This window comes from Cornus florida, unplaced genomic scaffold (assembly GCF_030987335.1).
Source record: "Cornus florida cultivar Cherokee Brave unplaced genomic scaffold, ASM3098733v1 CherokeeBrave_3.0.0_Hap2_Chr05, whole genome shotgun sequence".
Lineage (NCBI taxonomy): Eukaryota > Viridiplantae > Streptophyta > Magnoliopsida > Cornales > Cornaceae > Cornus > Cornus florida.
In genome coordinates, this window is record NW_026775575.1 from 13,385,129 (window position 1) to 13,399,405 (window position 14,277).

The 14,277-nt window shown below is 35.9% G+C and overlaps 1 protein-coding gene across 2 annotated transcripts; it reads right to left on the minus strand.

Annotated features, from left to right (window-relative positions):
* Nucleotides 1-670: 670 nt before the first annotated feature.
* Nucleotides 671-13,450, minus strand: LOC132306125 (cysteine desulfurase 1, chloroplastic-like). Of its 2 annotated transcripts, none has more exons than XM_059803365.1 (10): nt 13,140-13,446; nt 10,754-10,887; nt 10,337-10,496; nt 9,527-9,713; nt 8,624-8,769; nt 8,479-8,551; nt 8,191-8,254; nt 2,666-2,765; nt 1,266-1,424; nt 671-1,112 (listed from the first exon to the last, which is right to left on the minus strand). In XM_059803365.1, exons 1-10 carry the CDS (start codon nt 13,362-13,364, stop codon nt 942-944), a joined length of 1,419 nt encoding a protein of 472 aa, XP_059659348.1. In that variant the 5' UTR covers nt 13,365-13,446; the 3' UTR covers nt 671-941. The 2 variants fall into 2 exon arrangements, with proteins under 2 accessions (XP_059659348.1, XP_059659349.1); XM_059803366.1 differs by having other exon boundaries at nt 1,058-1,195; nt 13,140-13,450.
* Nucleotides 13,451-14,277: the final 827 nt, after the last annotated feature.

Below are 14,277 nucleotides of genomic sequence, written 5' to 3' on the forward strand. Positions count from 1 at the left end.
GGAAGTAGACTACAAGTGGTTGTGTTGAAAACATTTTTGTATTTCTGCAATCCAGCTTTCAATGTGCAAGGGTTTTATACTGTATTTGTGCCATCTACGTGCTTTCAATGTGTAAGGGTTTTATTCATCCCAGTGAGGTTCGAGTACTTAGCCTCCGGTGAGCATTTAGACAGGGGACCCCATTTTTGGTTCCTTTTTTATTCGACGCAAAGAAGCCATCTCAATCATTTTGGCACCCGCAGAGGAATGGGAACAGCTCTTCCTTCTCCCTCTTATTCTGCAGATTGGCATGGTCAGCTTATCAATAGGGAACAAATGTTTCTAGCAAAGAGAATTGGGCCTCAAACTGGGTAATAAGGTCACTATTTATCTGAGAATACCAATTGTTTATTGGCAAATCTAGAATAACCAATTCCAGTTTTTGAGGATAAGATGGACAAAAACATGTGACTGAACAACTCTGGTTTAGTTTTCGAAAGTCTGCTGAGACTGACAATTGAAGTTGCGAAGCAAGGACATGTTTGGTTTAGTCCGAAGAAAATAATTTTTGTAACAAGCCCTCTTCCCAACTTCTGTAACCCCATTCTCAATTCAGAATTTTGCATTTAGGCGCCTGTTACGACCATCTTTCATCAATATACCAAAGCTTATACACCACAAGACAAAAAGATCATGCCAACGGTTGATGTACAAGTACTCATTAATCATTTACTGACTCATGAATAGCTCTTATTATGATTACAAAAAAGAAAAAAAGGAAAAAAGGAAAAAAGGAAGAAAGCGGATGCCATTATACATCATCATCCTTGCCTCAATCCCATATGAGTGGGTTCGGCCACATGAATTCTCCAACCTCCATTGTACAATATACTCCTCTCTCATAACATAAGCAAAGTAAAGAACCCAATTTAAACGCGTCCAGCATTCACAGAGGATCTCGGCTACTTGAAAGATGTGAAGAAGCCGACTGTGTCATTAAGAGCATGAATGAAGTCATCAACGTCCTCTTTTGTGTTGTAAAAGTGAAGGCTTGCCCGTGCACTTGCATTGATTCCTAAAAATCGATGGAGGGGCTGTGCACAGTGGTGACCAGATCTAATAGCTACTCCATGCTGAAACAGAATATGCTCCTTGTCACAAAATCCATTTTCCATGACATTTCAAAAGATTCTTGGGTAAATTCCACTTACCTCCCCTGAAACATTAGAATAACATGTAACACATAAATCTACTGCACTGGAAAGGTCCTGAATTTTTGTAGATACCTGTTGATCAAGAAAAGTTGCAATATCTGTAGGATGAATGTCTTTAACGTTGAAAGAACAAAGCGCAGCTCGCTGGACAGTTTGGGAAGGTACTGGGCCATATATTTGTACGTTGGGGACTGATCGTAGGTTTTCATATAGATAATTAGACAGTTCTACCTGGAAACACAAAATTGGAATCAAAAGCCACCTAATCATACTAACTTATAAAGTCATCAAAAAATCAGAACTCAGTTATATTCTTGCTCAAGTTTTCCTTAATTTGATATTGGAAGGTGAAAGCTTAATCAGTAACACCTAAAATTCTCTCGTAAAGTAAATTATCTAGCAGAAAATGTAAAGAATAATGTAAGAAGTTTCAAAATGCAAATAATAGGGTAATAAGGATGCCAGTTGACACATAAAAGTAGCACATCAAAAGAAACAGCTCCAAGTTGGCAATAGAGTAAAGAAGGATCCACCTGGAACTTGAACCAACCCCCCCAACCCACCTAAAAAATAAAATAAAATAAATAAAGGAAAAGAAAACCTGTGTTTTCAGTCTCTTAAATGCTTTCATAAAGAACAGTTGCCCCACACCCCCCCAATAATAATAATAATAATAATAAAGGAAAGAAAACCCTATGTTTCAGTAATTTAAGTGATCAAGGCTGGGTCTGGTTTCACTAAATTGGTTTATCAAGGTTTGAAAGGCCAGTAAGTATCCAAATGCACATACAAAAAGTATTGAGGCTTGCAAACATGAGCCTACAAGAGTTAAAACAGTCGTACTATGATTTCAAAAGTATCGCGATAATTTCCAGCAGGGCACTTAAAAAAAGAGGATGCAGCTGCACCATTTACTATGAAAACTCCAAGAGAAATTCTTGCCCTACTCAAATGAGTGATGCTTCCAAACCCTAGGACAAATTCATTAAAAAAAAAAAAAAGCGTGATACTAGGTTTCTCATCATTATTCTACAATTTGCTGTTTTTAACAAGTAGCCATTGCAGGTCTCAATTGAAAAGGTTTCTAGATCGCTGTACCACTGTCTTTCACTAATCCCACACCTTGAATTGAAGTAGGGGGTTAAAAAGAAGCTGGGAAATCCATAAAAATGAGGGAGGGCCATCTCTAATGGGCCCACCACCCAGATGAAATATATATATATATATATATATATATGAGAGAGAGAGAGTAACCGACTAATTGAGTACATGCAGAAATCAAATATGTTATATATGTTGTGTCCACAGAAGAACGAAGGCCGTCAGATTTGAACTCCATTTCTCTTTATATCCAAATTTATATACACGGATTTCACTCATACAACTGACAAATTCTAACACCAAACCTGACCTTTAATTGAGAGCTAGCTAGCTGATATTGCATTTCATTAAACAGGAGGCAAAGGACTCACCTCATAATCATGAATGTTTTGCATGCCAATTCCGGAGAGATAATCAATTGCTGCTCCTAACCCAATTGCTTCTCCAATGGCAGGTGTCCCAGCTTCAAATCTGACAAATTGAAGAGTGGATGAACAATGATTTACAAACTAGCATATAAAATAAAATAAAAAAGTGGAAGGCAAGTGCCAAAAAGTATTCCCATTTATAAACACTTACAGGGAAAATCCATAATACACGGCCATTAAAATACTTGATATTAATATTAAATTTAAGACTGCTGAAATGGTGTAACACGGAATACTTTATACTTGAATGCAGATGTAAGCCATCTTTTCAAACCATGAGGAACAAGGAAGCTTTTCATATAAATTCAGAAAACAACAAGTGTGCATAATATAGTAAAAAGTTTCAAAACACCAAGAGGGGACATTATCAACGGGACATATTTAGAGCAAGTGAAATAAGATGATTTGGCAATGCATAGTAGAAAACAATGAGTACCCCAATTAAGTCACTTGTGTGAGTCTTAAGGAGTGGCATACCATGGAAAGGAGAAAAAGGCAACAAAGAGTCGGGGATTGAGATAGTAAGAGATAATGTCACTGTTGGTCCCTAAGATGCCTATCTTGAGGTTTGCCCTTTTAATGACAAAATGCAAGTATAAAGGTTCAAAGAGAGCAATGATATATTGGGGTTTGATCAAATGTTGTTTGACATGTCATGGAGGTTTACACAATGAATTACAAGTTGATATAAGCTCATAGCCACTGAAATATCATGAAAGTCTCACTGAAATATCATGAAAGTCACAGCAGCCCTCTTTGTGCTTGCAGCCCTCTTTTTGTGTTTGTAAATTCTGTGACAGCATACTTAATTTGCGTACAGCCTTTGTCAAGGGCATTCTTATCTTTATACACATCACAATATTCAAATTATATTTGCTGTGATGCTACATTGGCTGTTTGGGTTCAGCTTTAAAATGTGACAGTCCAACACATGGTTCAGCAGTGTGCTTTTAGCTTTTCTGTCAAAAGGCAATTGCAGGGGCAGTACTGTAATTTCGAGTGTATCTAAAAAAAGCTGACGTGTAATGTGGTCCTGGAGTGAGAATATAGTGACAGCTTTGTATTTCTTGGGGATCGAGATCAAAAAGGCTTTTCAGATATATATTTATATACATATTGATATTGTAAGCTGATATATGCTTTTCAAGGTGAGTTGGCAAGAGGCAAAATGGTATTATCTCCTCTACATTGTCAGAATTTCTTTGCTCACAGATTGGAGGACCTTAGCTCAATCCTATCCATTGGTTTTAGGGCTGCATCATCAAAGGGTGTGTGAATAAAAGCAATGCTACAGCTGCTGCTAAGGTTTAAGCCTGAAAAATATATTTTCAATACTCTCTAGAGGCTGTTCTTGAGTGACACGAAAAGGGGGAGCTGAATGAGAGTTTCTGAGTATTAATTCAACTATGTAAACTCATTTTTAATCTCAGAAATTGCTGTGTGTATGTGATCACTTGAAGGCTTAAAAGTTGCTGTCAAGGCTGCTATGGGAGGTCTAATTTGGTTCTAGAGGCTTGAGGTGAAAAGTAGAGGTTGAAGCAAGTTTGAAACCCCTATTTACATCTGCTGAAATCAGGTATAAGCTCAAATACTCACTACTTCAGAATTTGGTTCCTTAGAGCTTGATATTTGAGTATTTTGAGATGAAATAGCTGCTGTGGATTACTTCCTTGATTTAATATGCTATAAGCCTAGAGTTTATCATCTGAGCATGAGTAACTTGATGATTTGATGCAGTTAAAATTGAATCCATCTCAGAAAATTGGTTAGTTTAAGTATTGACTCTAAGAACCACACCAAACTAAGGTTTTAACCTTGTCTTGCTGAGATTTGTGAACTGTATTGTGATACCATGGTTCAATCACTGTGATTTTCAATTGAACATGAGTATATTGATTATACAAGACTGTGAGAAGCTGAACAAGTGCTGAACGAGTTCGAAATTCCAGAATTGCCCTAAGAATTAAGTTGCTGCTGAACTGAGACTAAACTAACCTGCTGTGCACTGTGATCTTCTGGAATATGTGTTGAATTGTTTTACCTGGCTTAGCTCTTGATTCTAATATATCAAGCAAGTGTAAAGTTAAGTTTGGGAGCTGAGATTGCTGGGGTTAAAGCTGAACAGAACCATTATAGTGTTTGTGTACTGTCATTGCTGTTAATTGAAGTTATTCTGCAGAAACTCACTGATAACAGTTTTTGGGGCTGTGATTAATGAACTTCTTGATGTGCTTAATCTCTGGGATTTTGTGTGGATATAATACAAGGTTATAAGAGTGCATTCCAAGTCTGAGACCTCACAGAATACCAGTTATAGCCTCGGAATAGAGGCATTTCAGTAGCACTGAATTAGACCCTGCAGAAACTGTTTTGCAACTGATTTTATGCTTAATTGACCTTATCTTGCTGTGATAATTGAAGACACTGTTAGTGCAAGTGTATTATGATTATATGAGGTTGTGAGAATCTTCAGTTGCAAAAGTTTCAGGTGTTTTGACATAATTGCCCTTGAAAGCTTGAAAGTTAAGGCTTATTGTATTCCAAGCCTAATGTGAACTTATTTATCATTCCTTGCTCCTTTCATTGATTTAACCTGTTGAGCAAGGTTGTTTTGTGTTATCAAGACTGTGGATATAGAAGAATTGTCAGTGGTGAAGCTACAGGGTGATTTGACAGATTTACCCTTGTCTAGGGTGTTGAAGCCTTGTGTGCTGATATTATTGTATACTTGCTGTCCATTGTTCTAGATTGATATGAGCAAGTTAGTTGAGCTAATTCAGGGCTGTGGGAACCTAGTGTGAGCTACAAGTGAAGCTGCATTGTGATTTTACAGTTCAATCCTTCTTGATGTAGTAAAGAGAAAGCTAGGGTTTCACTTTGTTTAATACTTAAGGCTGTGTATTGCACTCTAATTTGTTGTAACAGCTTAAGTACATAGTACTTGGTGTTTTGACACCTTATTCTCTTGTTGATAAAGTTGTAAGATCTCAGTAAGTCCAAGCAGGGTTGCTTAGGACAGGGGGAGTGCATGTGTGCTTATTGTTGTTGCTTGTGTATGTGTAAAGGGAGTGAAAATCAATGTCCTAGCTAGTACAAGGTGTGTGGAAAGTGGGGCAGCTGAGTGAGTAACTATTTGCATACAACAAGTGAAGATGAAGAGCTAGTGTGTGTGTAGCGGGTGTGAAAGTCAATGTTCTTACTTGTACAAGGAGTGTACTGAGAGTGAGACAGTTGAGTGTGTAACAACTTACATCACCTAGTGGAGCTTTTATTGGCAGGAGCCAAGAACCAAGGTTTTTCCCTATTGATAGGGTTTCCTTGTAAATCTTGTGTTGTGCTGTGTCTTGGTTATTCTTCTCCTAAATGTGTTTTGATTCTCAAGTTTTCTTGAAAAGAGGAAAGAATTTACTTAGACCAATTCACCCCCTCCCCCTCTTGGTCTAACAGTCACAGCCAACAATTGACAGGAAACAAGAATGTAGTATGCGATTCAGCCAACTGATAGCACTTGTTTATAATAGGAAAAGCAAGCTCGTTGCTAAAGCATTCAAAGCACATTGACAAAAAGTAAGGTCTATGTATCTTGATCAAATAATTAGACCATTGAATTAGTATTCAAGTTGACGAATGGTTGGCAAAGTGAGATTTCTCACTTGATTCCTTAACTAGCACAATCCAAACAAAGACTAACACAACTGCCAGAAATCAGAAAGAAACTTGACAAGTAATCTCCTTTAATTCAAAGGTCAGATATGGTTAATAGAAACTCCAAAGGTAACTTTTGAAACTAGGAAATTTAAAATGATAATATACCCATTAACCATATTGCACAAAGGAACACTTCTTCCTGACATTATACATAGTCTAAAAGCCTAAATTCTAAGTTCGGAAGGAAAAAAAAAAAAAACAAGTAACATCAGTGACGATTCAATCTCTCTAATTAGCCAGTGACTCATGAATATGCCAATATTTGCCTCTCAATTTAAAGAATAATGTTGTACATGTAGAGAAACATGGCTCAGCCCCTGGCACTAATGGATCACATAAAGGAGATGATTCCATAACTAGGGAAAGAACCATAACATAAATAGTCCATATTTGCAGAGTTATTTGGGGAACCCTCACTAGCTTTTAGTGATCTTTAAAAAGTACTCACTCCCAAAATTAATGTCCCTTTTGAGGACTCCAACTTTCTAAAGAGACATCCACTTAATGAATAAAAAACGGAGCCTTATGAAGAGTCTGTTTTCTTTTTTCAAACCCATGACCTCCAAGTAACATTGGAGCAACCTTACGTTCGCCAAGGCTCGCCCTCGTGCACTTAATGCACATATGCCCTTAAAATTTCAAAACTAGCCCTCCAAAAGTTTTAAGGATATATATTATTGATTAGGAAAGTTTTTGGAAGTCAGGGATAATCTGGAAAACTACAATTGGATTACATTGAACTTTCAAACAAAACCTATTTTGGGACATCACAAAAAGGAATGAAGGACACTAACAACAATGAGAAAAGTATGAGATACTCAATCTTTTAAAATATGGTAAAATATGAGAACTGAAATTAGAAAAAATAAATAAATAATTAAAGGGAAAGCAGGTAAGAGGAATGAATGGAAAAACAATATTACTCGGAACATTTCTATGCCTCAGCCTGTTAAACTCCCACCATCTTCCATGTGCTTCCTAGATGTTTCCCTCGCATTGCAAAAAGTGGGATCCCCATTTGTCAGGGGAACACTTGAAACTCATTTCCAACCAATATTCCCAGAAATGCCAATATTTAAGAGATACATGCTTAAATATATATGCTTTCTGCTGGTTCAAACAATCTAATCAATCCGACTTTCTTCTAAGTAGGGCAGTATAATCAAATTCTGCCATCAACCAAACGCATATTCACCTAATGCAAGAAAGAGCAAAGCTAGAGGGGTGGCAAAATTCAACACGACTCAAACACGACACAATATAAACGAGTTTGGGTTTACCTTAATTGGGTTTGGGTCATAAACGGGTCGACAAGATTAACCCGTTTAATTAATCGTGTCATGTTAGGGTCGAGGGGTTCAACATGTTTAGCTAAAAGTTCCATAATCGTGTTAATATATCACTTGTGTAACTCGTTACCTGTTTAAGACCCAATTACTATGTACAATTAGGTCATTACAACATAAATTCTAACAAAAATATACATTAGCTCCTTAGCTAATGTATATCTTTTTGTAGTATTTATTGTTTGATTGAGTGTTATAATAAATAGGTCACTAGTTAGGATAGTGTTAAGGGTTCCTGACACCATTATTATATGGGTGATGTTTGGGTTGACCTCTTTAGTAGAATACCCTTAGGTTGACATGACACGATTATGACCCACAAGCATGAATTGCCACCCCTAGCTAGAGGTGCTTCAAAATTTTCCATTTATTGATCAGATTGAATCGTAAACAACAAGTAACAAAGCCACTAACCTGGATGGAGGTTCAGCATAAGTTGAATGATCTAAGAATACATCAGAGATCATTTCACCACCACCTGAGAATTAGTTTACATGAAAAAAAGTAATTTCAGGAAGTGTTCTAAAGAAAGTTCTTGTCAAAATTATTCCATTACTACTAAAAAGAATATATTTGATCTTTGCAAGAAAAAATAAAGAAATTGGTGCAACAGAGAGGATGTATATGTGCATGTATTCAATAGATAAATCTATAGACAGGATATTTTTCTAAATTTGTGAATATAATAGCAAAGAGACTTACCTAAGAAGGGAGGCATGGCAGACAAGAGCTCGCTCTTACCATATAAGAATCCAATGCCTGTAGGCCCACACATCTGAAGCATGGTTATTACTTAACATCCACAACTCATCCACAACTCATCCATAATATATGGCAATAACCTAACCTTATGAGAAGAAGCAACAAGAAAATCAGCATCAAGGTTCTGGACATCAACCACCATGTGTGGAACACTTTGGCAAGCATCTACTACCACTTTTGCCCCAACATCATGTGCCCAAAGCACAATTTCATGAATTGGAAGAACAGAAGCTACAACAAAGTACACCAAAAATCAGTAAAAAAAATTCATGATATTATGCATATCATTGATCTTATTCCACATTAGAACACAATAGACATACATGCAATCCTAAATCTTTTAACCAAGAATTAATATAAGTTTGTTTCAAATAGCTACAATGAGGCCCGGCTTTTAGAATGTTGCATGTCTAGAATGTTGTCTATTGACACAAATGCTAAGTTTCAGATTTATAAAATTTGGTGCAGTAAATTCTCCAACTAACCAGGGTACCAGTAATTAATATCACAAAAGGAGATGGGCATTCACCCAACAAAAACAAGTGCGCTAGAGATGCCATGATTTACCTCAGAAAAATATCTAGATATTGCAGTAAGACAAGATGTGATGCACTGATGCGCCAGAGTACAGTACATCACTCGAGACAAGAAGGCTTAAGCCCAAGATAATGATTTTTACTCGTGTTAAGACCTACAGATTTGAATAAAACCCTAACAATAGTAATACTTATCAGCCATATATCTCAAGACTCATTCCTACCTCTAATTCCCTGCCCCTCCCAAAAAATAAATAAATAAATAAAAAGAAAAAGAAAAAAAAGGGACCAATGGTAATTTCAAACAAGTCAACTCTATGTACTAGTTATGTATAACCAGGTTGTTGGATAAAATGCACACAACCTCCTCTGACACAGTTGGATGAAGTGGAAGAAAAAGAAAGGTTATATCAATGTACAAAAGAAAATTTCAAAGCGAGCAATTAACTCACCAAGCACATTTGAGATGTGATGAACAACCACAAGTTTTGTCTTCCTTGAGAGCATCTCTCTCAACTTCTCAGTATCTGGAACTTCATCTCCAGTTAAGCTCACAAACCGTAAAACAGCACCAGTCTTTTGAGCTACAAGTTGCCAAGGAACAATAGCACTGTGATGTTCAGCAACTGTTAGCACAATCTGCAAGAAATGTGGCATGGATATGCGGATTAAATTAACCATTTTAAGATGAAAGTCCTAGAATGAGGTTGGAACAGAGAGATCCGTAAAATTACATAAGAACAGGAAGGGTAGTGATCATGAATAAGTTGTGAAAGAAAATGCATATTTTATCACGATTTATAATTAAAGTACGAAGTGAACATAATCAGCATCAAGAGTTACTGAGTTAGATCCAAAACGTTAAATAAAACAGTATTCTCCATGCATAATCAAACTCAATGTTGTAACTGCTCTAGAATACAAAAGAAACCCAGGTATCTAGTAACCCAGAAATAAACCACTAATACAGATTGCCTTCTATATCAGATAGTGCAAAAAAGCTTATACACCATTTTCACCTAGTAGAAAACTTTGCAATAAAAATATTTGCTATTAGGTGAATATGGTGTATAAGAAACATCTAATAAACATTTTGAATACAACTTGTAATTTACCAGAAACATGGTGATCCACCATCAATGAACAAATTGAAATGAGTAAACTTTATTTATATTCAATTAAACATTAGAAGAATTACAATTAGCTCAAATTGTAACATTGAGTCACAATCATGAATTGAACAAAACACAACAGAAGCACACCTCATCTCCTGATTTTAAATTTGAAAGGCCCCAAGAGTAAGCAACTAAGTTGACAGCTTCAGTAGCATTTCTTGTAAAAACAATCTCGCTAGAGTCAGATGCATTGATAAAAGTTGCCACCTTTTTTCTTGCTAATTCATATTCATCTGTTGCCTTTGCACTAAATTCAAGAGATATGATAAGAAAGTGTCATCAGCATAATTAAATTTGAATTTCAAACTCCAACCCCACTGCAAAAATACAGATAAGCAAATAAATAAAAGAATAATTGAACGAATAAAAATCACATTGGAGTATGGCTTTGAAAAACCTCACCCCATTATAAGCATATAGAGAAAAATCCATAAGATCATATCTAATTTTCAAGTTAAAAATGCTTATCTATAGATACTATATTATCAATTTAATATTGAATACCTCAAGAAATGGATCCCCCGGTGCACATTTGAATTGTATGCTTCATAATAGTTTTGTAAAGCCTTCAAAACAACATTGGGTTTCTGAGAGGTTGCCGCATTGTCCAAGTAGACAAGTTTCGAGCCATTTACCTCCTGCGAACCACATAGAGGCTCATAAAGCGAGATCATACAATACCATAAAAGGACAAAACTACTTCTGGGTGACAACAATATTCTTCACACAACAATAAAAGAATTATGTCTATTTATACTGGGAGAAAAAGTGTTTGAAGTTGGCATAAGGATTTAACAGTCACCGGATAGAAGAGCAACAGGAGGGGTGAGCTGCTGCAGATGGCGTATAACATCACCTTAGAATTAAATGTATTGAATAGATTGATTCTAAAATGGATAGTTGATACTTGTTTCAATGGAATATAAGTCTACATTCAACATTTTCTTTTCTTTTTTATTTTTCTTTTTGGGAATTAATATCCTGATATAGTGGATAAGAGGCTTAAAGGAAGAGTTTTCTATTTAAGAAAAATAAGTTGGGCAGTTGTTTCATTTCAAGACGGGACCTCTTGGGACCTGACAAAATCAAATTTTAACATATTAGTTTGTATCTTTTCTCTTTATAATAGCATGTTGCCGGTTTAATCCCATTTGCATTTTCCTAAGCTTCATCCTGTAAATGGTGTTGAGTGAATTTCATATCTTGAAAGACTAAGACACCCACAAATTCTATTTTGATAATGATAGTGACTAGCTGGGCCTTTAAATAGGCCGCAACCCTCGAGTATGTTTAGATTATTTTAACTAGTTAAAGTTTGAAGGTAATGATTTTTCAAGTCTTAATTATTAGTGGAATATGGGAACAACTAAAGATCAATATGAATATCTACCAATTCTTTCAATTTCTACAGAGAGCAGTTGAAAATATTTTCAAGAAACTCTCACGTGCTGTCACCCCTCACCCTAAACCAATGCCAAAGGATATTAGGCGTAATTCTATTATATTTATTCTTTGGAACAAAAATTCATTGTTCCAATCAAAATTAGCACCTATTTCTTGAATTTTTTAAAAATTAAAGAATACTATTCAAGCCCTCTAGGCACATTGCGATGCAAAAGTCACCCTAAATGTCATGCTACAATTTTCATAATTCCTATGACATTCTCATAGGAATTATGAGAATGTCATAATTCCTTGACAATCTTTTTTTTTTTTTGATAAGTAATAATAAATTAAAAAAGGCATTCAATAGGGGAATGCGTCCCATAGACATAAGAATAATTCCTATGACAATCTTGTCCTCCTTTTTTTTTTTTGATAAGTAAATATTTATTATAAAATGGTCAAAAAGGGGAACGCATCCCAAAAGCTACATTCTTGTCCTCCCTTTTTTGATTCAATGAAAATATAATTCATTGTCCAATCACAAGCAGATGCCATCTTTTGTTTTTCCAGCCTAAAAGTAAAATTTCCCAATCCGAGCCCATTTTGGTACCTCATAAACTTTTAATTTTAAGACCCAAGACCCTTAAAATCATTGCTGCCCAAAAGCCCTCAAACACATCTTCTGAAAATGCTACAACAAGCAACAAAACCCAAGCCCTTTCAAAACGTTTCCAGCCAACAAAGATTTCATCATTTCTTTCACCTTTTAAAATCCATAAACCCCTCAACATCACAACCCGACCAAACAACGATTTGTGAACAGCATTATGTAGCTTATTAAATGCTATTTTCCATCAAAAAATCAACTCATGTGTTCATCCAAACTCCAAAATGAACTCATGCTGCCATTTTTAAAATCTTTGGGTACACAAAAAGACAGCATCTACAACCAAAAAAAATCGCAATTTAAATGCCTTAATGGCACTTGACTATGTAAAATTGACTTTAAAGAACCCAATCACCCAAGAAGGTCAGTAACTCTAAAATCTTCTTATTGATTCCTTGGTAGATTTTAACTCGAAGAATCCAAGCAATCCTGTTCCTTCCAAGAACACTTATAAAATAAATAAATAAATAAATAAATAAAAGCCTTTTCCTTCCAAAAAATAAAACCATTCCTAACCTAACCTCATTTCCGACCTAAAACCTGCATCCACTGCTAACATGACCTCAAATTTCAGTCTTCCAACATAACCTCCTACACCAATCCAAGTTGATATCCTTCCAGCAAATCCCATAGCAAATACATGTATATTTCCAAATCTTTAACAAAATTTGCACAATAACACCCTAAATTTACACAAAAAAAAGTAAATTTATACACCTAACAACAGGAAAGGAAAAATACAAAATAATTCATACAGCTTCTGTGACAACTCTGGTTTATGTACTGGAATTGACAATCCGTGTATAGAGAGATATAGAGAAGAGTGAGAAGTAATACCTGGTGAAGAATGGGAAAATCAGGGCGGGTGGTGTGTCCAAGCGAAATAGTTTCAATTTTTTTCCGATGGTGGTAGTCTTCGTTGACGACGAAAGAAGCTGATGCTGAGACTGCGGTGAGCAGAGAGGAAGACATTATCGGGGACCCGAACCGGACGGCCGCGGGGCTTCGAGAGCTGAAATTAGGTTTTCTTAATTTGAAAGAAGGGAGTTTTCTGAGGACCATCCCTTATTCCATCATCATCGTCATCATGGACCCAGAGATAGAGAGAATTATTATTATTATTATTTTTATTTTAGAGAGAGTTATTGGCGTCTGCGACCCAGAGAAAGAGTTGATGATAAGAAGCAAATTACAGTAACATCCCTCTAGTTAGTTAAAATATATAATTTCAGTGACACTCTTTAAAATATCACTTTAAAATACATTTTAAAAATTATTATCATTTACATCTAAAACGTTTGTTCCGTCTTTTCCGCCCCTCCTCGCTTGCAAGATCTGACATTATACAAAATGACTTAAATAATACCTTTTGACTAGTCAAAGAGCTCCTTTAACCTAAATAATTAGATTAAAAGTTTAAAATACGTACCCTAAATACTTTACAAATTTACAATTTTATTATATATACATGTATATTCATATATATATATATATATACACACACTATTCATTCGTTACACGAGAAGTATCACCCTCGGAGATGACGAAGTTTCCTAATCATACTCCAACGGAACAAGCCTCAAAACAACCATTAAATATAGGGATTTTATTATCTAAACAATCTGAATCTGATGGAGATTTTTTTTTAATCTGAGATTGAGCTTTGTGAATTATGAGTGTATATACAAATATACAGACTCCATGACCACCACCGGCTAAGGAGCTTTCAAGGAAGAATTCAGCAAAGGCAACAATTGTAGTTGCGAGGGTTCGCAATCACCACCGTCGACGACTTTAGCAAGGCTTTGAACAACCTCCAGTCTTCCATCGTCGGCCTCAATTGGGTCTACCCTGTCTACGACTCCGGAGAGGTTGGAACAGACCTCTTGCTCTCCAATCGCCTAGAACGACCCCATTCTCTCTTGGGTTTGGTCCTACATCGCTTCACTCCAAATGGGTCATCTCTGAAACTGCA